The sequence below is a fragment of the Ranitomeya variabilis genome, chromosome 4 (assembly GCF_051348905.1).
Source record: "Ranitomeya variabilis isolate aRanVar5 chromosome 4, aRanVar5.hap1, whole genome shotgun sequence".
Taxonomy (NCBI): domain Eukaryota; kingdom Metazoa; phylum Chordata; class Amphibia; order Anura; family Dendrobatidae; genus Ranitomeya; species Ranitomeya variabilis.
The window spans coordinates 261,432,712-261,456,569 of NC_135235.1; the positions used below are offsets into that span (position 1 = coordinate 261,432,712).

The 23,858-nt window shown below is 41.3% G+C and overlaps 1 protein-coding gene across 1 annotated transcript in view; it reads right to left on the minus strand.

Annotated features, from left to right (window-relative positions):
- Positions 1-337: 337 nt before the first annotated feature.
- LOC143764277 (nicotinamide N-methyltransferase-like) overlaps positions 338-23,858 on the minus strand; it is a 44,480-nt gene continuing 20,959 nt past the window's right edge. Inside the window, exons 2-4 of the mRNA XM_077249709.1 lie at positions 12,631-12,857; positions 4,941-5,148; positions 338-3,324 (exon numbers count right to left, since the gene is read on the minus strand). Of these exons, the coding sequence (XP_077105824.1) occupies positions 2,895-3,324; positions 4,941-5,148; positions 12,631-12,781 (789 nt within the window). The 5' untranslated portion in view covers positions 12,782-12,857 and the 3' untranslated portion in view covers positions 338-2,894. The remainder of the gene's footprint in view (positions 3,325-4,940; positions 5,149-12,630; positions 12,858-23,858) is intronic.

Below are 23,858 nucleotides of genomic sequence, written 5' to 3' on the forward strand. Positions count from 1 at the left end.
GTAATAAGAATTGATGTTTTTGACATTAAAATGGGCACTGTAGGTGTTTTCCTGTCCTCCACTCTCTGCCGACTTTGATTCCACATTGACTTGCATTGGGTTTCGTGTTTCAGTCGGTCCCCGACTTTTCGCAATAATCGGCAGATTTCACCCGACCCGACTTTTGATAAAGTCGGATTTCACGAAACCCGACTCGATCCTAAAAAAGCAAAAGTCGCTCAACTCTAACAGAGAGGACATTTGATACAATAAGCTAAGAGGTCACATGATAAATCAAGGTTTGCAAAATGTATTGAAGAAATAAAACTCTCACCCTATTAAAGGACACAAACAGGTGAATGTGATTTGCTTAACTTTATTCGATTATTCATAGAAATTAAACAGAAAAAAAAAAAGAATAGTGCTAAAGTAACTGATCCCAAAATGTGAAGGCCCATGATATCATTGATGAAGAAGCTAGATCAAGGCAATATTATATGTGGGTTCAGAGTTCAGAGGTAACTTAAGTTTGGTAGGTTGGATATCGTCGGATGATGCCAGTCAGAGGAAGTTCTTAAAGCTGGAAAGGAAAGTGTGGTGTAAGTGCTTGTTAAAGGTGAGCAAGTTGGGAACCTCTGGATTTTAATATATTACCTCATTATGATTTCTGTGGAAAAGTTTTGACTGTCAATATACTAGTAATTGGGGCTCTGGGTGTCACCACTGTGATGGGAGCAGAAGCTGGGTGTGGCTCGAGACCCTCAGTGCTTATTGTGGCTCACAACCATTTTTCAAAGCTGAATGTGGCTCTCAAAGTCAGTAAGGAGAGAAAAGAACTACAAAATGAGTTATTGGTGAAATTTGTCAGTAAATGTCACGGTGTGACAGAGAAATTGCAAATGTGCTCTTATACTGTTTAGTCTAGGGGTCACTATCTATCCCTGTCTCCAGGATTACCATGGATGGTGGGGACACCTGGGACTTGTTCCTTACTATGCTCCTAAGTAGCACTAGCCTGCTAAGTGCAAGGGGAAAGCATAAACATGACATCAAGTGCAAAACTGACCCACAGTCACACAGCACTTTCACAGGGAAAAACACTAAGGTATAAAAGTGAACAGCCTGTACGGCAACAAAATAACAAAAAGAAACTAAGGAAAAAGGAAAGGTTTCACCTAACACCGCTCGCAACAACTTTGGAATAATCATCAGTTATTCAGGAAGTGTTCACCTCTCCAGACCAGTATAGACAAACTATAGCTGGCATTATCTGCATAGCCAAGCCAGCTTAAATAGAAGGAGAGCAGATATGACTATCCCAAAGCATTTGACTTTAGGGATTCACAAGCTTAGCTCTGCAAAAGTTTAACTTTCGCTAACCTGCCTAGGAGATGTAACTGTCACAATCCTTTTTTGGATTTGTGGCAGCTCTGGTTACACTCGCATTAAAACATTTTTTCTTTCAGGCCAGTGGGGTTAAATGCAGTTTTCCCCTGCTGGCAAGCTGGTGTTACTGCAGTGCTTCTTGGTCAGCTGATGTTGCTGGTGACCACTCCCACGATTTAAAACTTCACCTGATGCATCAGCTGACTGTTGGTGATACAGGTCCTTTCTAGAGACCATCCTAGCAGGAGCAGCTCCCTGGTGTCAGCCAAGTCTGGTGTTTGGAGTCCTGTTGCTGTGCTATCTGTTGTGTAGAGTTAAGCAGCGGTGTGCATAAGGTAAGTGCTAAGTTTTGTTACCTTGTCCCTTTGTTGTTTGTGCATTCCCCTTTTGGTATTGAATTCCCATCACTCTCATATTGTGTCATCCTGTGTATTTGCTTTGTGGTGCAGTTTATGTTGTTCATCTCCTGGGGTGGGGGTTTAGCTCAGGGCTTAACAGGAGCTTAACAGGAGATAGGGACAGGTTGGTGACTTGGGCCTCCCTACCTTCAAGGGTACCCCCAAGTTAAGGAAAGACAGGGCTCCCCGTTGCATGAGGGGCAGTTCAGGGGCCCAGATTCCTTATCTCCATTTTCCCATTACTTTCCCGTGATTTTAGCACTTAGAGTTGATGCCCAAGTCAACCTGCTCTATTTATAGCTATAAATTGAGTAAGAAGGAACAGTGTGTGGATCTGCAGATTGCACAGATCCTAATGCCACCATGACAGGTGGTGATACTTGTAAAAGCTAGTTTTCAAGGAGTATGGATACCAGAGCCAGACTGAGTGTGAACATACTGATGTTGTAAGTGCAGGAAATGAGTTAAATTTTAAAATCTGTCAACTCTCTTTAGCCATGTTTTTATACAGCAGTATTTGCTATTCCTCTCCTTCTATGCTCCTGAGCAAAATGCGCTCATCAATCCTGTATTATCACTATCCCTCAACCCCCACCATTGGCATTTTCCAGAGCAGTTCTCTTCTCTTGTGCTTGTTCAAAGGCTCTGCTCTATGTATATACAGTGATAACAGTGTAGACTCAGAATAAACAGTGAGACCATTAATGTGTTGTAGCAGGACAGAACTGTCTCTCAAGGAGGAGTATCCACCCCCCAAGCAACTAGGAAGTAAAAAGCCAGCATAGCTCTGAGCAGTGGTGTAACTTGAAACTCATGGGCCCCGATGCGAAAGCTCCAATAGTGCCCCGAAATATTTTAAATGTTTAATAGCAATAGTCTTTTTCTATAGGCCAAAGGGACTTTTAGGGCCCCTTAGGCTCCAGGGCTCGGGTGCAATTGCAACCCCTGCACCTGTTGTAGTTACGCCCCTGGCTCTGAGATACTCAAGAGACAACTTGAGAATAGTCATTTCATTTGATTTGCTCTAAAACCTATAGGTAAATATGATCGATCATAGATGAAGCCCTGTTTAACGCTTACCAAGAAACCCTAGAAATGAAGACAGACAAGACAAGAGAGATATGTTTCTACTTAGACCTCTCTCTCTTTGTGAGCTACCATGAATACGACACCCTTATAGTCACTAAGGTTACTCACAGCTGTTCTTTCCTTAACCTCAGAATGGTCAACAACAAAACCTCCTCCAACTAGAGCTTTCTTGACCAAATCCTCATTATAATTCATAGCATGGAACTTGTCTTTCCCAACTGTGAATTGTGTTGCTTTTAAATCCCCAATTATCACAAGGTCTCCTCCAAGTCTCAGCAACCTTGCGAACCTCTTGACATATTTCATGTACTGTTCTTCTTCTTTGCTGATCATATCCAGGAGCCCAGCACTGATGATAGCATCTGCTTGAGGCAAGACCTTCGGTTCTATTATGTTTTCTTTCTCAAGATCAATTTTCATAACATGTTGAGCTGCTGATCTCACTTTTTCTTCTTTCTTCAGAAAATTTTCACTGAAAGAAATAGGAAAACAAGCTACAGTAAGACAAATGCGTTTGTCATTTTCTAAGACTTGTAAAGTGAGTAAAAACTTACTGTTTTTCATGGAAAGTGACGCGTTTATTGGTACAATATTGGGGAAGATGCAATGCTTTGATAGCGGTTAATAATTATTTTTTCTGAACGTAGCTTCCAGTCTGGGTTAAATAGTTTTTTAACTTTTAAACTTTCTGAATTATTATTTTACTTTAATGCATTTTAAAAAATGCAGTTTTATAGATGTGGCTATACCAAATATACTTCGTTTTTTTATTTTGAAATTTGTTTTTATTTAGAAAAGGCATTATTCAAACTTATGTTTTTAAAATATTTTTATCTTAACTGAAAAACACAGTACTTCTGAAATTTCATTTTTTTTCCTTTTTCAGCTTTTATCTTTAATGTTTTATTTTTAATATAGGACTTTTATTAACAGCGACAGAAAGTCTTTTTTTTAATATATATTTATACTTTTTTAAATTTAAAGGCTGAAAAGGGATTTGAATTTTTATGTACTTTTATATTTTTATAATTTTTTTTAACATTTTATTCCAGTTTCCTTAGAGGGCTAGAACCTACTTAAACCACAGACCCCTATGAACTCATCTTGTGGTTGGAGTACCAAAACTGTAGCAATGGCGTCTTCAGCAGGTCCTCAACTACTATAACACACTGACCCATGATCCCATCGCAGGCGCCTATGGGAGCATGGATCAGTGATCCCTGTGGACTACTTACTTTAAATATTACTGTTAGAGCTTCCAAGGATTAACCGCAGTAATAAGAGGTTAGTGTAGCTCCGATTGCTGCTGCTAGTGGCAGATGTGTAACTGCCAGAATCCACCATGTGTAGAGGACTCAGCTCCTGAGCCTACTCCATAAACAGCTACCCAGGTTTGATCTCAGTGGTGTCCACTAGATGTTTGGCTTCCAGTAGAAGAGAAAAGACTTGAATCAAACCGAAACTCACATCTTAGGTTTTAAGAACAGACAATACACTTATACCTTCTTCTAGTGATCAGTTTCATCATTTACACTGGGAAAACTCCTATAGGGCTGTATGCCTAATGTAGCCATAGAGCCCAATTTACCTGACTAAGGACAAAAGAGCATCCGGGGATACCTTTCTTTCATTGTATAAGAAAGCAAAGCAAGCTTCACTTTCATATACATTGGGCCACCTAAAAAAGCTTTAGACACTGTGGTCAATGGGCAACCTATGCCACTGTTTGGCCAGTTGTATTTGATAAAGGTATATGTTGGATGTATACATTGGGGAATACTCTGGTTTTAGGTCTCCAATACATAAACCAAATGCAATGAAAACAGAGCCCTAATTTGCCAACCAACACCAATTATTAAATTATTGCACTCATGAATTAAAATTTTTTTGATGGGAGTAGATAAAGTTTTTTTTCTAACTTCTGAAAATTGATTTTGAACAGACTAATATTACACAAATACACAATTGATGTGGGAAAAAAGTATTGTCTAAGCATTTGATAGATCTAGATTTCCTTCATGTCCCTTGTATAATAGCAACAATGACAATGACGGTGAGATTCCACCAATGTTTGCACAAATACTTCACCTTTTTCCTTCTGGGTCTACATAACGTTTTGCAACATGACCCCAATCAAGCAGTCCTGTTTGTGAGTCCGCCCATTTTTTCAGCTCAGTGATGCATCTGTCTCTGCTCCTCAGCACTATGATGTTTTTGAAATAATCACAGGCTGCTAATAAATGACAAACCATGGGACCAACACTGAGATCAATCAAGGTATCGCCTTTAATTTTACCTGCAGAAAAAAAACCTAATAATTAAACATCTATATACAGCTTATTGTTTTTAAATTGTGATTCTTGATCCACTAATTATACATGTTTCAGGCGACTGTACTCACAACAAATGGAGAGAGGACATACGTCAAGGAGGATCCCAGGCACTGCCGCTGGCAAAGGTTAATCTAGGCGGTAAGTGTAAAAAACTTCTCATTTATTGTAGAGGTGTTTCAAAGTATAGTCTAGTCCTTCAGGTTCATGGAACTTATTTATACTTACTGCCTAGATTAATCTTTGTCAGTGGCAGCGCCATGGATCCATTGCATTCCTCTCTCCTTTACTTGTTATGCCCTCTCTCCATTTGGTGTGAGTACAGTTTTTAGAGCAGTAGCCATAATTGGATTATACATCACTCTTTATGTATTGTTGCCAAGCAGACCAAGAGGTGGATCCCGTGCGCTGCCGCTGAGAAAGGTTAATCCAGGCAGTAAGTCTAATAAGCTTCCAAATCCTTGTAGTGCATTTCAGAGTAGAACATACCCCTTCTTCAGGTTCATGGAAGTTTTTTAGATTTACCGCCTGGATTAACCTTGTCAGCGGCTCTTTCCTTTACAGACTTCAATTAGACAATGAAGTTCAAAACTTACAACTTTGAACTCCATTTTAATTTTTTTTTTCAGATGATAATAACATGTGTTGAACATGTACCACTCTGGATATAAAAACTAATATCTGTCCCAGTATTAATAATATTAAGGGTGTTACATTGTCAGTTACATTAATTGTTGTCATCTTATTTGTGACCAATGTATTGTTAAGGGTGACATGGTTTTACGATGGCTTCTTCGGGAAGGTAGACTTGCTCTACTATTTTTAAAATACTTGTGTTGTATGAAAAAGTTAAAGCTTTGTGGTGACACTCAAGATTTAATGTGGTCGCGGGTCCTAAGCCAACTACCTGGAACCAGTTATCACACAGCAAACTCTGCAATCACAGCCAGAATGTTGGTTTCTGCTTTTTCTCTGACCATGCACGGTGACGCTAACATTACCATCTCTGTGCCCTGCGCTTATCTAGGAGTCACCACCTCTTCATGGCTAGAGAGAATACCATGTCAGTGTTTGGGGCAGTATGGTACTTGTGATGTACGTGTGTACTTGTGATGTACGTGTGTCCTAGTGAACAAAACTGTTTTTTTTGGGAAACCATGTATTCCTCATGCTGTGGAGCAGTATGGAGGACATCAAAAAGCTGCAATTCTAAAATTTTAGCTACATGGTTGAATGCTGCAGCACCGCAAATGGTACAGTAAGGAGAAAACAAAACAGTAGCTACCCATAAATGGTATTAATATAAACATTAGCTCAGGGCGCAAAAAAAACCAAGGCCCTATTGACATAAAATGTAAAATTTTATGGGTCTCAGAATATGGCAACACAAACTACATTTTTTAAATACAAAGAAAAAACACAAATATTGAGCTTGATTTAAGTTGATATACATGCAGCACATAAACGCATGTTCACATTGGCCCCAAAGCCTACAAAACCTGCAAAAAACGAAATGAGGAAAAACCCTGCTGTAAATAAGTAAAAAGCAAAAGTTCATCTAAAAAGCAGAGTTCTTAGTAATACTGTTTTTGATTAAAAATAGCATAAAAGCCATCCAACTGTCGACAATAAATTATATATTGTACTAACTTTGAGAATCATGCTGTCAAGTCATTTTATTGTAAAAACAATTGTAAAATTGCCCTTTTTTTGCAATTTTGTCCCTCATGTTAAAATGTATGGTGTCCATTAAGAAATACAACTCGTCCTAAAAAACAAAAAAACAAACAAAAACAAATGAAGCCTTCATATGGCTATTTTGACAGGAAAATTAAAAAGTTATGGCCCTTGGAAGAGTGGAACGAATAAACCAAAGTACAAAACACGGAAAATCGCATGTTGGGAAGCAGTTGAAAAGGACTAAAATAGTGATTGATCCAATCCCACAGAGAAAAACATATTTGTCTTATTTTATATTACCGTATATACTCGAGTATAAGCCGACCCCCCTAATTTTGCCACAAAAAACTGGGAAAACTTATTGACTCGAGTATAAGCCTAGGGTGGAAAATGCAGCAGCTACCGGTAAATGTCAAAAATAAAAATAGATACCAATAAAAGTAAAATTAATTGAGACATCAGTAGGTTAAGTGTTTTTGACTATCCATATTGAATCTGGAGCCCCATATAATGCTCCACAAAGTTTATGATGGGCCCCATAAGATGCTCCATACAAAATACGCCCCATATAATGCTGCACAAAGGTTAATAATGGCCCCATAAGATGCTCTATAGAAACATTTGCCCCATCATGGGCGGACATACCGCCGGTTCAACCTGTGCGGCTGCACCGGGGCCCGGAGGCTCTGGGGGGCCCCTGCAGGGCGGCTAATATAGAGGGCAATCTGGCCAGTCTATCCAGCCCTGAGGCTCCGGGGTCCCCCTGGCCAGATTGCCCTCATGTTCGGCAGGCAGGGAGCAATCCCTGCAGCTCCGCTGCCTGCAACAGAAAATGGCAGCGGATCTGCAGGGAATGAATCCATCCTGCTTCCTTTCTCACACAGACAGCAGCGGCTGAATGCCATCATCATTCCGCGCTGCGGCTGGGCGAGACCGGAAGCTGCCGGCGTGCAGCTGCAGGATAGGATCCGTGCGCAGAGGTGAGACATCTCCTGTCTTCTTCACAGCTGCTCCTCCTGTCTGGTGCTTGTTGTTAGATCACCCCCCTTCTCCCTGCACACACTTCCAGCCTGTGCAGAACGGCGTCTGCACACTCATTGCTGGAAGGAAGCTGCAGCTGTGTGCAGGACCTCAATCACCCCCTGAACAGGAGGTAAAGAACGGTCTGAATGTGACGGATTGTTTGCAGAGTAAAGAGGGGAGGCAGGGGCTGCAGTCAGAGACTAGAAGCAGTGATTTACTGACTGTGACCCCCGAAGCTTTGTGTTCTCTGGTCAGTGCAGGATTTTCATCCACACACAGCAGGGACCAGAGAGCTAAGAACTTGGGAACACAGTCACTAAATCACTGACGGGTCTCCAGTCATCACTGCAGTATCAGATCCAGGCTGGGACTGACCCCTGAGCCCATCCCCCAGTGAAGACTTTTTCACATATACTGTATCTGTTGCATGAAACACACAGGTACAATACATAGACACATATAAGGGTATGTTTCCACTGTCAGTAAACTCTGCGGATTGGACTCTGTGTACATCCGCAGCATCCAATCCGCAGCAGCCGGATGTTACAGCATAGTGCATGAGATTTCAAGGAATCCAATGTCCACTATGTATGCAGCGGCACCCGCAGCTTCCCTGCGGAGACGGACATGCGGCGCATCTTTCTAGACCGTAGCATGTCTATTTATCTTGCGGAGACGCTCAGTCTCCGCAAGATAAATATCACAGTCCAATGTATAGGATGCGGTGATTCCGCATGTGTTCAATGAACACATGCGGAATCATAACTCGTACAAAAGCCGGCAGCGCTTTGGACCGAGCGGACATGTGCTGCATCCAAAGCGCTGCCGATTCCTGACCGTGGAACCATACCCTTATACATTAATGTACGTATAGTATGTCACACATGCAGTAGACACAGGTGTTTATTATACATGGGCATATTCTACAGTATATGTATGCATTTTATATAGGTATGTACTATGGGTGCACTTCATATATATAGTTATACACTGATGCATTGATATACTGTAGGCAGCTACATCATTTTTGCCTACTACTAGTTTTGAAAAATCTCCCCAGACTGTATAAGCCCTTAACGAAATATGACATACTGCATACATCATATGTTGTCTTCCTGCCTTCATGCAGGCTCGCAAGCTGATCCCGCATATTTCCTGACAAATGATGGCAGTGATATTCAGCCATCATCTGTCACTAACAGCCACTGTTCACCTGTTAAACACCGCTGTGGATCTGTGACAGCAGCATTTACAGCATGTCGGCAGGGGAGAGTGTTGATCAATTCATCCATTGGCACTCTTGTGACATGATGGTGGGGAGCTGATGGGTTGCCATGATGGCCAGAGGCCTGTTGACAGCCTGTGCCTGCCATGAAAAATTCCTGTGAAAACCAGCCTGCAGCTGACTTTCATTGGAGATTGTGATTTTTACAATATTCAGCAATACTGTGGCACTGCTAAATATAGCACAAGTAATCGGATTATTGAAGGTTCAAGCCCCCTAACGGGACTAACAATACAGAGAAAAGTAAAAGAAAAATGCTTTGAAAAATATGAAAAAAAGTTCAAGTTACCCTCCTTTAAGTTAGGAAGTACAAAAAAAATACACATCTTTGGTATCACTACATCAGTAATGGCGTGTCGTGGTCATAGTGTGGTGGTAATTCTACCTTGTATGTGGTATTATTCGGTCACTATATGAAGATAATATGGTCTGGTCACAGTGTGGCAGTATTTGTCCCTGGTATGTGATATTATTCGGTCACTCTGTGGTGGTTAAATGTGATCTGGTCACGGTGTGGCAGTGTTTGTCTCCTGTATGTGATATTCGGTCATTATATGGTGGTAACATGTGGTTTAGTCATGGTGTGGCGGTATGTGTCCCCTGTATGTGATATTATTCGGTCACTATGTGGTGGTAATTTGTGGTCTGGTCACGGTGTGGCGGTATTTGTTGCTTTTATTTGGTATTATTTGTCTTGGTATAGGGGACTGTGTTGTGTATTGAGGTCACTTGTTCTCACTGATATCAATAAGGGGAAGATTATTGATTTCCAATACAGTCGAAATACTTGGAGGTTTTACCCCTCCTGTGAAAACAAGTAATCACCTATCCTAAGGCCACGTTCATACGTTCAGTATGTGGTCAGTATTATACATTAGTATTTGTAAGCCAAAACCAGGAGCAACGATAAATGCGGAAGTGGTGACGTGTTTCTATTATACTTCTCCTCTGATTGTTCCACTCCTGACTTTGCCAAAACAAAAGCTGCAGGCTATGTATGTAATCTGGTGTTTGATGGGAACTGTTAATGTGTGACTGGTGAGGACGTGGTGCAGAAGTGGAGTTTTTCCAAGAGTGGGCAATGAGACTGTGGAAGGTTCGAGGTGTGGAGGCAGAGCTGGGGTGAAGCCTTAGGGGAGTCTCAAGGGGCCCGAAGATTTTGACAGCATGGGGCCCTGAAATTCCTAGTGGCAGCCCTGGGTGGAGGAGAGGGCAATGATGGGGGTGATGAGGCAGAAGGCAATGATTGGGTTGATGGAGAGGGCAATGATTGGGTTGACGGAGTGGGCAATTATGGGGGTGATGGGGCAGAAGGCAATGATTGGGTTGACGGAGAGGGCAGTGATACGGGTGGTGGGGGAGAAAGCAATTATGGGGGTGGTAGAAAGGGCAATAATGGGATGGTGGGGAGAAGGAAATGATGGAGGTCCTGGAATGTTTAATGATGGGGTGGTGGGGAGGAGGAAATGATGGAGGTCGTGGAATGGGTAATGATAGGGTGGTGGGGAGAAGGCAATGATGGTGGCAGTGGAAAAGACAATGATGGGGTGGTGGGGAGGAGGCAATGATGGAGGTGGTGGAATGGGCAATAATGGGGTGGTGGGGAGAAAGCAATGATGGAGGTGGTGAAGAGGGCAATTAAGGAGGTGGGGAAGAGGGCAATAATGGCATGCGGGGGAGGAGGACAATGAGGGATGTGAGGGATTGGGGTGAGAGGAAGGGGGATTGGGATGGGAGGAAGGGGGATTTATAATGGATTTAGGAACAGGGGGAGGTGGAGGAAGACGTTATTATCGATAATTATTATGTCTAACACAGTCCCTTAGTATAAAGTGTACTCACTTATTATGTATAGCACAGTCCCTTAGTATATAGTGTACTCACTTATCTTTAGCACAGTCCCTTAGTGTATAGTGTACTCATTATGTATAAAACCATCCTTAGTTACATAGTTTCCTCTTTTGTTATGTATAACAGCGTCCCTTATTACGTACCATCCTCTCTAGCTATGTATGATGCCCTCTTTTATTATATAGCTTCCTCTGCTGTTATGTACAGTGCAGTCTCTTACATAGTGTATTCTTGATATTTTTGTTATTCACAGCGCCTTCTTTTATTACATAGTCCCCTCTCTTGTTAGATATAAAATGACTACTGATGGAGGAGCCGGTGACCAGACTACCAGTCCATCAGCTCCTCCTTTAGAAAAGAAGCTTTCTTATGCTCCATCAGCCATCATCGCATTTTACAGCTAACAAGACAGGACGGTATGTAATAAAAACACAGGGCTCTATAAAATCCAATATGTAAGGGACGGTGCAGTACATAATAGGAGAGGGCACTGTATAATAAGGGACGGCAATATACATAATAAAGGAGACTATTTAATATATATACATGTATGTGTGTGTAGATATATATATATATATATCTTTGTCGCCTTTATAGGAGGGGGGGCCCAGACACATTTCCTGCACAGGGGCCCCAAACTGTCTGTGTCTGCCCCTGTGCCCCATACAATGCTGCATAAAGGTTGATGGCCCCATAAGATGATCCACACATTATGCCCCATACATTGTGGCCCCATAGAAGCTCCAAACATTGTGGCCCCATAGAAGCTCCAAACATTGTGGCCCCATAGATGCTGCAAACATTGTGGCCCCATAGAAGCTCCAAACATTGTGGCCCCATAGAAGCTGCAAACATTGTGGCCCCATAGATGCTCCAAACATTGTGGCCCCATAGAAGCTCCAAACATTGTGGCCCCATAGAAGCTGCAAACATTGTGGCCCCATAGAAGCTCCAAACATTGTGGCCCCATATGCTGTTGCTGCAATTAAAATAATAAAAAAAAAAAAAAAAAATCACATACTCACCTCTCTTCGCTCCGGCCCCGGCACTTGCGATAGTCACCTTCCTCGTTCCAGGCACTGCTCTGTCTTCCATCCTCCGCACTGACTGTTCAGGCAGAGGGCGGCGCGCACACTAATCGCGTCATCGCGCCCTCTGATCTGAATGGTGCAGAGGATGGAAGAGAGAGCGGCGCGCAGCGATGGAACGAGGAAGGTGACTATCACGCACTGCTCACCTCCCCCGATATACTCACCTGCTCCCGGACGGTCCCTGGCAGCGTCTCACTGTCAGATGGTCTCCGGGAGCATCTTCCTGTGTTCAGCGGTCATGTGATGTGTTCACGTGACCGCTGAACACAGGAAGATACCGCCGGCTTCCAGAGACCATCGGACATGCAGGGACCGAGCTAGGAACAGGTGAGTATGTCACCGCGCCGCTCCCCCTCAAACCGCCAACCCCCCCGCTGCCAATGACTCGAGTATAGGCCGAGAGGGTCACTTTCAGCCCAAAAAAGTGGGCTGAAAATCTCGGCTTATACTCGAGTATATACGGTAACTTATTCCAATTAATTAAAACCAAATAACTATACAATAAAAAAGATACATACCCTCACTGAAAGTTTTTGTAAGATTTTTCAAAGGAAATTCCAAGAAATCAGCACTCAAGTTTGTCTTAGGATTATCTGAAAAATATTGTTCCAGAAATTGTTTGGAATCAAAGTCATCTTCAAGATAGAACTTAGTGGGACTGGAAGCCATCGTGTAATCTTGTATCACAGATGAGGTGACTTCTCCACCGGTGCTCGAGGTCTTTATATAATAAGCAGGAATCAATCTACGAAGAAAATTCAGGTGATCATAAATTCACATGGAGAATTTTTTTACTCTTTAGCAACCCATGACTTACATTTTCCTAATAGGTCACTAGGGAAAGTATGAAGCCAAATCAGGATCTGAGCCTCCTTTGGACCAGACAGAAATAAATAAATAGGATGACATACAATCACCCAGTATACCAAAAAGTCCTCAAATAATAATAACAATAATAATAATAAAAATATGAATATAAAATTTATGTAAAAAGCAACTAGAGAGAAACTCGGCACTCAATTTTGCAGTGAACTAGCAAAAGTTTTTAACGGCAATTCAAAATTTTTTAACATTTATGACTGCAGTTTATGTAAAAAGAAGAATTGCAGAGTGGTAGCGCAGCGGAAATGTGACCTCTGCCGCTGTGGTATAGCGCTATATCATATGAAGGTCCAGATATAGGGAACTAAACGTTAAAAAATGTTGGATTTTTGTTAAAACGTTTTCTTCGTTCACTGCACAATTTACAGTCTGGACCCCTACTCAAGCACCACATCTTTTATAGAGTGATGTATATTCCTACAGTACTGGAAATATGAATAACAAATAAAACAACATCTAACAAAAAGAAACAGAAAATAATCCTGCAAGTTTTAAATACATTTCACTTTTAGCACTATAGAGCTATTGACTTTTTTAATTTTTTTTTTCTATCAATTCTTAAAAATGTCGTCTTTGTAGGACAAGATGTAGTTTCTACACATTTCATGTTAGGGTCCATCTAAGTTTGTATTTAATTTTTCTCAAATAACCACAATTTTACCTTGTCTTTTTAACACCAATCACGGATGACCTACAATAATAAAAGAACATCACCAACCCGTTGTTGAAACCTTCTACAACACATGACCACCCCACTACCTCAGCATTGTTCCCCAATACCCCAGTAAATACAAGAACCTCTTCATACATAAAATAAATACAAGATGTTTTTTGCATAGTTCATAAAATGCCTCAGACACTAAATATTAAAAATGGATGAAGTCACATCATGTAATCATATGATTCCTCATGACTTCTTTGTCTATAGAATGAACAATGTTTTTTGTTTAACCCCTTAGTGACGGAGCCAATGTGCAGCTTAATGACCAGGCCAATTTTTACAATTCTGACCACGGTCACTTCATGACATTATAACTCTGGAACGCTTTAACGGATCCCGATGATTCTTAGTTTGTTTCTTTCGTGACATATAGTACTTCATGTTAGTGGTAACATTTATTCGATATTGCATTTATTTATGATAAAAAAACAGAAATATGGCGAAAATCTTTGGAATTTTTAATCTTTGAATTTTTATGCCCTTAAATAAGAGAGATATGTCACACAAAATAGTTAATAAATAACATTTCCCACATGTCTGCTTTACATCAGCACAATTTGGGAAACAATTTTTTTTTGTTAGGAAGTTATAAGGGTTAAAAGTTGACCAGTGATTTCTCATTTTTGCAACAATATTTACAAAACCATTTTTTTTTTTTTACCGGGGAGGGATCGGCGACCCCATTTCTCTGTCCTCTGATGTTTGATCACATTGGAGGACAGAAATTAATTGGAAAATCGCGCTTTTTTTGCGGTCGCCGGTAAACGGTTAATACCGGCGATCGCATCCCGGGGTCGGTAAAAACCCGAATCATGTTCTCTGGGTCTCGGCTACCCCAGCAACCGAGACCCCGGAGAAAATCCGACTCTGGGGGGCGCTATACACTTTTTCCACATCGCCGTTAATTAACGGCGCTGTGGTTTAAGTACCCTTAACTTCCACTGTTAAAGGTGTATCGGCAGTTGTTAAGGGGTTAATTAAGTTATTGTCAACATTTACTGGCAGTGCGTGATGATCAGGACAACTGATCATCCACAAACAAATCATAACTCTAAAATATAAAGTCCCAGAGCAATGATATATATATTTTTTTTTTTTACAAAAAGCCTATGTACACCTTCACAAAGACTATTTTTTAGGATGCATTGGCTTTCAAAATGCAAAGCTAAGCAACTTTCTCAATAGTCTTTATTACAAATTTTCCATTTTTCAAAAATATTGCAAATCTGTCAAAACTCCTGTTTCTAGGTCTGAAAGCTCCCAGTGCTCTCCACACCCTTCTCTCAGTGCGAAACCAGCAAGGAGTGTGATGGAAAACAGATCTCCAGAGCATGTAGAGGTGAGAAAGCATATGCAATCTCAGGGAGGTCAGAAAAATGGGCTGTAGAGGAGAGGAAAACATAAAGAGGAAAGTAGTGCAAATTAAAACCTTGCCTGAAAACAGAAGCACTGATTAGCAATATATACTGGACCTAGAGAGAGCCCTAACACGTTTTTATCTGCCAGGACCTGTAGCCATATGGTCATGGTGGACCAATGATGGACTGGTATATCAGCACATTGCCATGCATACGTCCTGCACAGTCCAGGGCAATCAAGGGGGGCCGCGTATAGCTGGGAAGTGGAGGCACAGTCCCTGTAATGTGCAGATACCCATACAGATACCAGGGACAGTGTGGGGGTGGGGGGTGCACAGAGGTGTACACACCACGGGGAAAAAACAGGAGGCACAACATAACCTCACATAATTTCCACAAATCATTAATATGTATACTAACAAAGTAGTAAGACATTCAAAAGGCAATCAAATAGATGTTGCGTCATCAGGGATGGTCCAAAATCAGTCCAGGCATTCAAGGAGTGGAATTAGTAGATAGGAAGGTGCTTGAACTGTATAAGAAAAGAGAGCCAATGACATCAGATAATTAAAATATAAAAAATGTTAAAAATAAAAAACACAAACGTTGCAACCGACAGTCATTATTTAAAAAGAATATTACATGTTTTAAAGGAAGGAGGTGAAGCTCAAGGATTCATTTAATGCATTAGGGGTCATGTTTCCCAATCCAGCAATCCATTTAGTTTCTCTTTGAGGCAAAATCTATGTGATATTGCCCCCACGTATACCCTGCGAAAGAAGTGGTTAATTTCTATTCTGAATAAAATAGAAGAAAATAGTATTATGCAATCATGGCCTATGTTCCAGTTATCATCTGTCTACATGCCGATATTCTTATGGCTAATGGTCAGTTCCTACAATTCCCAGAAATTGTTAAAGACATGTTGTTGATTTCAATACATAAATATACACTGTGCAGGTGTCAGGGGGGGATGGACCTACGACTACTCCAGAGTCTGCAAGATCAGGCCTCTGCACCGGATAAAGAAGAATGGCAAAAGCATCAGGTGCTAAAGAAGAGGATGGACTGAGGAGAGTGGACAGTAAAGGTACCGTCACACTAGGCGATATCGCCAGCGATCCGTGACGTTGCAGCGACCTGGATTGCGATATCGCTGTATTTGACACGCAGCAGCGATCTGGATCCCGCTGTGAAATTGCTGGTCGCTGCTAGAAGGTCTGCACTTTATTTGGTCGCTAGGTCGCCGTGTATCGCTGTGTTTGACAGCAAAAGCAAGGATACCAGCGATATTTTACACTGGTAACCAGGGTAAACATCGGGTTACTAAGCGCAGGGCCGCGCTTAGTAACCCGATGTTTACCCTGGTTACCAGCGTAAAAGTTAAAAAAACAAACAGCACATACTCACCAGCGCGTCCCCCAGCCTCTGCTTCCTGACACTGACTGAGCGCCGGCCCTAAACTGAAAGTGAAAGCACAGCGGTGACGTCACCGCTGTGCTGTTAGGGCCGGAGCTCAGTCAGTCAGTGTCAGGAAGCAGAGGCTGGGGGACGCGCTGGTGAGTATGTGCTGTTTGTTTTTTTAACTTTTACGCTGGTAACCAGGGTAAACATCGGGTTACTAAGCGCGGTCCTGCGCTTAGCAACCCGATGCTTACCCTGGTTACCCGGGGACCTCGGCATCGTTGGTTGCTGGAGAGCGGTCTGTGTGACAGCTCTCCAGCGACCAAACAGCGACGCTGCAGCGATCGGCATCGCTGTCGCTATCGCTGCAGCGTCGCTTAATGTGACGGTACCTTAAGTACTGCCTGCCTAGGGCACTATTCTTCATTATGTGTGCCCTTTCTCATGGACTGACGCATCAGTCTAAGGACACAATGGTAAGTCAGGTAAAAGCTAATTGGGTGACCCCAGAATTCCATTGTGCTGCTGCTAGATAAGTATAGGGATGAGTAATCTGTGTATGCCTAAATGTGGGAAAAAAAATGCACCGCCTGACCATTGTAGCTGTGTCAGCTACCTCAAATTAATTTCATACAGCTTCTAAAGCTGGGCATCTATGAATATGTGTTGGTATGCATAGACTAGGTGACATTTTTATAGTTGCCACTATATAGATCCTTCAGGTCTAATGAGAGTTACCCATGATATAGAACAAGCTGAAGTGATAAAGGACGGGGCGCGGAAAGCTAATTCACTGGATGATTTACCCCTCCCTGAATGGCTTTCATGGTTAAATCCCTTGAATTTGTTTAAAGCTCAGAAAAAAAAGGGTTCATCCAGTCTGTTCAGCGCTCCCAGGTAACAGGCACCTGGCAGAGGTATTACAAATCTTCAGTAATTTATTTAAAATTAATAACAATATAACATATAGAGCTGAACAGACTGGATGAACCCTTTTTTCCTGAACTTCACTCCACGGTCTCCTGGCTGAGAGATCCGTTGTATCCAGACTATAGCTGCATATCAGGGAGACACGGCATCTCATTCAGACCACAAAGGTCGATACGCTATAATACAGGCCAAAGGTGAGCAATTTAGCCTTTGAATATTGAGTTGAACTAAATAATCTGCCCTTAGATCTGCGCCCTGTTTCTTGTCTTTTTCCCCTCTCCTAGACCCTGTAATCTCGGGGTCATATTTCTGATTATTTTGAGTAAAGGAATAGGTGGATGGATATTGGGTGTAATTCATTTCCTAATTCAAGCAATTTTAGTGATACTAATCATTGCAGTGATGATAAAGTTATTTGTTATGCTTTTAAGGAAAATTTTCAGTTCTAATTGCAAATGTTTTCCAGGTAAACTTAAAGCTAAAATCGATACTGACTCTGAGATCAAGCAGACCCAAGGGATGACTACTTTGATAATTGCACTCCAACGTGAATACATATTCTGCAACAAGCAAACATCAGTAGATTTGGCTGATTGTATTGCAGAAGACCAATGTTCTGATAAAAAACAAAGAACTTTCAAAGACTCATTGACAATATGAACTCTATGAATTATACTAACAAATAGAAACTATATTTTATTTTCTAACACATTTTAATATATTGATAAAAATGTCTATATTATATTATGCCCTAAAATATATCTACGGTATATGATCCCCTCATAATAATTCCTTGATAGAAATAGGGTTAGAAGGAACAGAAGGTCTGACCCACAAGTATAATCTGAATGGATACGCAGCAAGACTGGTATCCCATGATATACATAGGATAAGCCGCGTATTTTGTGAAGTAGGGTTATCTCACAGACCTGAGTAACAGGAAGCGATTAGCTAGGGCAAGGCAGACCAGATGATAAAAAGAGGGGAGTCGTGAAAGAAGTGGTTAATTTCTATTCTGAATAAAATAGAAGAAAATAGTATTATGCAATAATGGCCTATGTTCCAGTTATCATCTGTCTATATTCTTATGGCTAATCGTCAGTTCCTACAATTCCCAGAAATTGTCAAAGACATGTTGTTGTCATTATGGTCTGTAATCACCTAAAAATTCTATTTCTTCAGCCAGATCCTTTTGAGAATTTTAACTTTTGAACCAGAACACCTTGACATGAGGGAAGTACCCCCACATTTTCTTATGTAATTTATCTCATATCCCAGGATGTGCTTGATAGTGTTTGATAGTGTATTCACGTTCCCCAGAGGCAGAGGATAACGTGGAACTGTGAGAGACATTGGTGCAGGTCAGACAGTGTCAGTATGGAAAACAGCCATTCGTGGGTCCTTTCGATCCAAAGGGGTTTGATTTTGGTGGGATATACTGACTTTTCACCAAGATGACCCTCATGTCTTTACACCGTTTTGGAGTCATCAGTGGGAATTTTGATAAATATGAACTTGGGGAAGGTTCCGTATGTAGAACAGACCAATGTTTTTCTAATATAGATCTCATGGTGCCCCAATACTGATTGTATGTAGAGATGAATCATAAGTGTCCATCTCCCATATCTCATTTCTTTTTTAATTAAGCAGTTGGTTGTGCAAAGCTAGCTTTGCCCTTTTATACGCCTTTTTTTATGGAACTTTTACTATACCCCCTTTCAGAGAATCTATCAGACAGATCCCTTGCCTGTGTTTCAAAATTGGCCTCAGATGAGCAAATCCACTTCATCCTGAGGAATTGACCAACTGTGATGACCATTTTAGTTGACGGATCATAAGCAGATTCTGCATCTAATGATGCATTTACAGATGTACTCTTTCAATAACCCACAATGTTTTGTGTACTGAGGAAATCATCTGGCCCTTGTATAAAAGCTGTTGTTATGGTGTCTGCCAATACTACCGCTTGTGGTCACTATTCCACATTCTGACTGCTCTAACTGTAAAGAACCCTTTCTTATTTAGCTGTCAGAATCGCCTTTCTTCCACCTTCTGTCTTCTTTGGAAGCTAAAAGTTCTGTGCTAGTCCCCTCTGAGGCGTCTTGTTTCTAAGCTAAACAAACCTAACTTTTCCAACCTCCTCATATGAGAGGTCTCCATCCCTTGTAATAGTCTAGTTGCCACCTTTGAACTAACTCTGATTTCTGAATGTCCTTTTTTAAATAAGGGGCCCAAAACTGGATCCCATATTCTGGACGTGGATGTGGCTTCACAAGCAATATATAATGGGGTAGCAATACGTTGGGATTGCAGGATTTTATCTCTCTTTTTATACACCCTAAAATCCTGTTTGCTTTTATGATTGCTGCTTGACATTGAATACTGCTGCTCATCTTACTTGTAACCAGAATACTCAAGTCCTTCTCTTGTTCTGTAGTCCCAAGTATGGTCCCATATAGTGTATATGCAGCAATAGGATTACTCCTTTCCAGGTGCATTACTCTAAATTTATCTACATTAAATCTCATTCGCCAAGTGTTTGCCCATTCAGACATTTTAGCTAGATCGTTTTTCAAAATTGTAATATGAAGGTCAGATTTTAGTATCCTGCAAAGTTTAATGTGGTCAGCAAAGACTGACACTTTAAAGGTCATTAATAAAAAGGTTAAAAGAGTTGGTCCAAGCACAGATCCCTGCGGTCCCCACTGCTCCCCAGTACAGATCCTTGTGGCCCCCACGGCTGACATAGCCGATTTAGAAAATGTACCATTGTTTCCTGTCATTTAGCCAATTCCTTACCCATCTACATATAGTTTTCCCCAGTCTTTGCCCGTGTAGCTTCAGCATAAGGCTGTTATATGGTACAGTATCAAATGCCTTTGCAAAATCTAGATAAATTACATCAGCTGCATTACTAACATCCAGATTTGCACTTACCTCCTCATAGAAACCCAACATGTTAGTTAGACACAACCTATATTTCATGAATTTCATGAATCCATGCTAGTTGTCAGTTATTATATTATCTACAATATATATTCTTACTTACAATATATATTCTTACCTTTCTTAAATATTGGTACCACGTGAGCCATCCCTCAATCCTGTGGCTCCACCCCTGTTACAAGAGAGTCTAAGAATATGAGATACAGTGGTCTGTCAATTACTGAACTCAATTCCCTCAGTATCCATGGATGAAAGCCATCTGGGCCGGGGGATTTGTCAATGTTTAATCTGCTCAGATGCAGGCGTACTTTTTTTGTTAGACTAATGATATCATGTGGTCAACTTTGACTTTTGCCTTGTTGAATAATCCCTGGAACAGTTAGTTCATTGGTGAACACGGATGAAAAGTGCCTGTTTAATATCTCAGCCTTTTCTTTGTCCTCTATTAGTATCGTGCTATTATAGTCTTTTAAGGGGCCTATACCATCTTTTTTTCTTTTGGGCATTTATTTTAATGGCACTGGCAATTTGCTTCTGTATGGATAACCTTGCTAGCTTGATTTATTTTTTGCATTTTTTTTTTACTTAGATCTTTATACTCCTAAAATGCTATTTCTATATTCTCAGCCTTCAGGATTTTGAATGCCCTTTGTTTTAGTCTAATTAAATTTTGTAGTGTCTTATTTGTCCATAATGGTTTCTTTTCATTCCTGCCGAATAATCAACAAATCATCAATATATCTTAGCCAGTACTGCACATGGCTTATGGCCTGGGCCCCTGAGTCACCAAACAAGCCCTGCTCCCAGTACCCTAGGAAGAGGTTAGCATACACGAGCGCACAAGCCGAAATTATCCTTAAAGACAAAGAAATTTTGAGTAAGGATGAACAGGAGCAGCTCAAGAACCAACCCAATAGTATGGCCATCCCAGATGGAAGTCCCCTGGAAGAATCGGACAGCATTGAGACCATTTTCGTGATCAATACACGTATAGAGGAATGTAATGTCCACATTAACCAAAAGCATCAAATTCCACAAAAATTCCGTGGACCCTCCTTAACATGTCCGTAGTGTTTTTGACAAAATGATGGCAGCATCTCTACTAGTGGTTTTAAATAATAATCGATACATTTTCCCACAAGATCGCATAGACCATCTATATCTGACATTATTGGCCGGCCAGAAGGGTTTACGGGATTCTTGTGGATCTTAGGGAGTAAGTTGAAGGTAGGTATCTTGGGGTACTTAACCATGAGACCTTCAATAACCTGTTTAATAATGATGTCCCTTTCCAATGCTACATCCAGGATGGAGTGCAGCTGAGCAGAGAAGGAGGCAAGGGGAGAGAAAGATAATTTCTAGTGTGTATGCTTATCCTTCAACCAGTTTAAATGCCTTTTTTTCATATTTGGTGACTGGCCAGACCACAATGTTTTCCCATTTGTCAGCTGCCTTGTAGACCACATCAAATAATTGTAATTCTTTTAAAGCCCGTCTTTGTTCAAAATTGAGGTTATTGTGTCTACGTTGAGGAAAGATCTTCCGAAAGTCGTCGATGATGAGTCTCGGGAAAATCTCAACTGCTGGGCAACTGCTGTCGATCTGGGCAAAATATTTTTAGGAAACATACCTTGTTGTTCAACAATTTGTTTTCTCAACAATTCCTCCAGCTTCTCGCTCAGCTGCACTATCCAGACTGGGATGGGGAACATCACGGTTATGTAATTTCTTGGATATCAATTTTAGCTCAAATATCACTATATATATATATATATATATATATATATATTTGACTGCCAAATTTTCCTTGTCTGCTTGCGGTATTGATTGCACTATTGTGTCCCACAAGGATATTTGTATTCCTTCTGTCACCTAAAGTTCATGTTTTTTACTCATTTATGTGTAACTTTATTTTTGTGTTTTGAAGACAGAAGTAGTCTGGATGCATAAAGACCACACATACTGTACATTGTGTTATGATCCTTAGTGGTTGAGGATCACAAATTACTCCAGCTAAGTAACAAACATAGGACAAGCTCTAGGGAGGTGGCAAACTGGACTGACCGCAAATCTGAACCTATCCAAACACACTGGAAGTAGCCGGTGAACGTGCCTAAAATCCTAGACGTCTCGAGCCAGCCTGAGGAACTAACTACCTCTAGAGAGAGAGAGAAAGACCTCACTTGCCTCCAGAGAATACTCCCCAAAGATATAGAAGCCACCAACAAATAATAACGGTGAGGTAAGAGGAAGGCACATACACAGGGGTGAAAGCAGATTCAGCAAATGAGGCCCACTAATACTAGATAGCAGAAAATAGAAAAGGGGTCTGTGCGGTCAGTAAAAAACCCTTACAAAATATCCACACTGAGATTTCCAAAACCCCCGCACCAACTAACGGTGTGGGGGGGGGGGGGGGAGAAACTCAGTCCCCTAGAGCAACCAGCAAGCGAGGAAATCACATTTTAGCAAGCTGGACAAGAAACATGATGAATGCTGATAATCAAAAAATGAACAAACAAAAACTTAGCTTGTCTTGGAGAGACTGGGAGCAAGGTAGTCACAAGGAATCTGAACAGCACTGAATACATTGATAGCAGGCAAGGAACTGAGTATCCAGGTGAGCTAAATAGGAAACCAGCCAAGGATAACGAACCAGCTGATGCTGCCAACCTGCAGAAAGACAACACTACACAGTACCGCTTGTGACCACTAGAGGGAGCCCAAAAATAGAGTTCACAACAATCGTGTGCATAATTCTTGCTCAATTTTTATTTTTACTTATTAATTTTATTATTAAACAACCACACTGCTGTTAGTCACTCCAAAGGGTTAACTGATACATCCTATACTGGCTCTTTGACTTTGATTTGGGCTTGCACGCTGAGCCGAAAATTTTCTCAGCTGATGATGGCTGAAGTATGAAGTAGCCATCATCTGCTTCTAACAGCCACAGGTGGGGTAGGGTGGAGCTCTACCCACAGTTAACATCTAAAATGCCACTATTAATCTCTGACAGTGTAATTTAACGCGCTCAAGCAGGGAGATGTGTCATTCCAGGTGCCCATTGGCATGCCTAGGACTTGATCTTAGGGTGCCAATGTGCTGCCATGCCTGCGAGCGGTCTGCTGAAGACCCCTATGCTTGTCTTGACAATACTACTGTGAAAATCAGCCGTGGATGGCACTCACAGGACATCTTGATTTTTGCTATAAACAGCAATCTGTCTCATTTAACCCGTGCATACCAGAAGCGCGTTTCTAATCCTGCCCATCGGGGACACCGATGGGTCGGCATGACAACCAGAGGTCTGCAGCAGACCTCTATGGTTGTCATTGCAAAATTGCCATGAACGCACCCTGTGGTCGGCGCTTATAGCAATTGCGCCTTTCTGCTACACACAGGCGATCTGATCATCACCTGTGTGTAGCAGAGCCGATCAGAGTACTGCAGTTTCTAGTCTCTCAATGGAAATTATTGAAGAATGCAAACAGTTTAAAAAAAA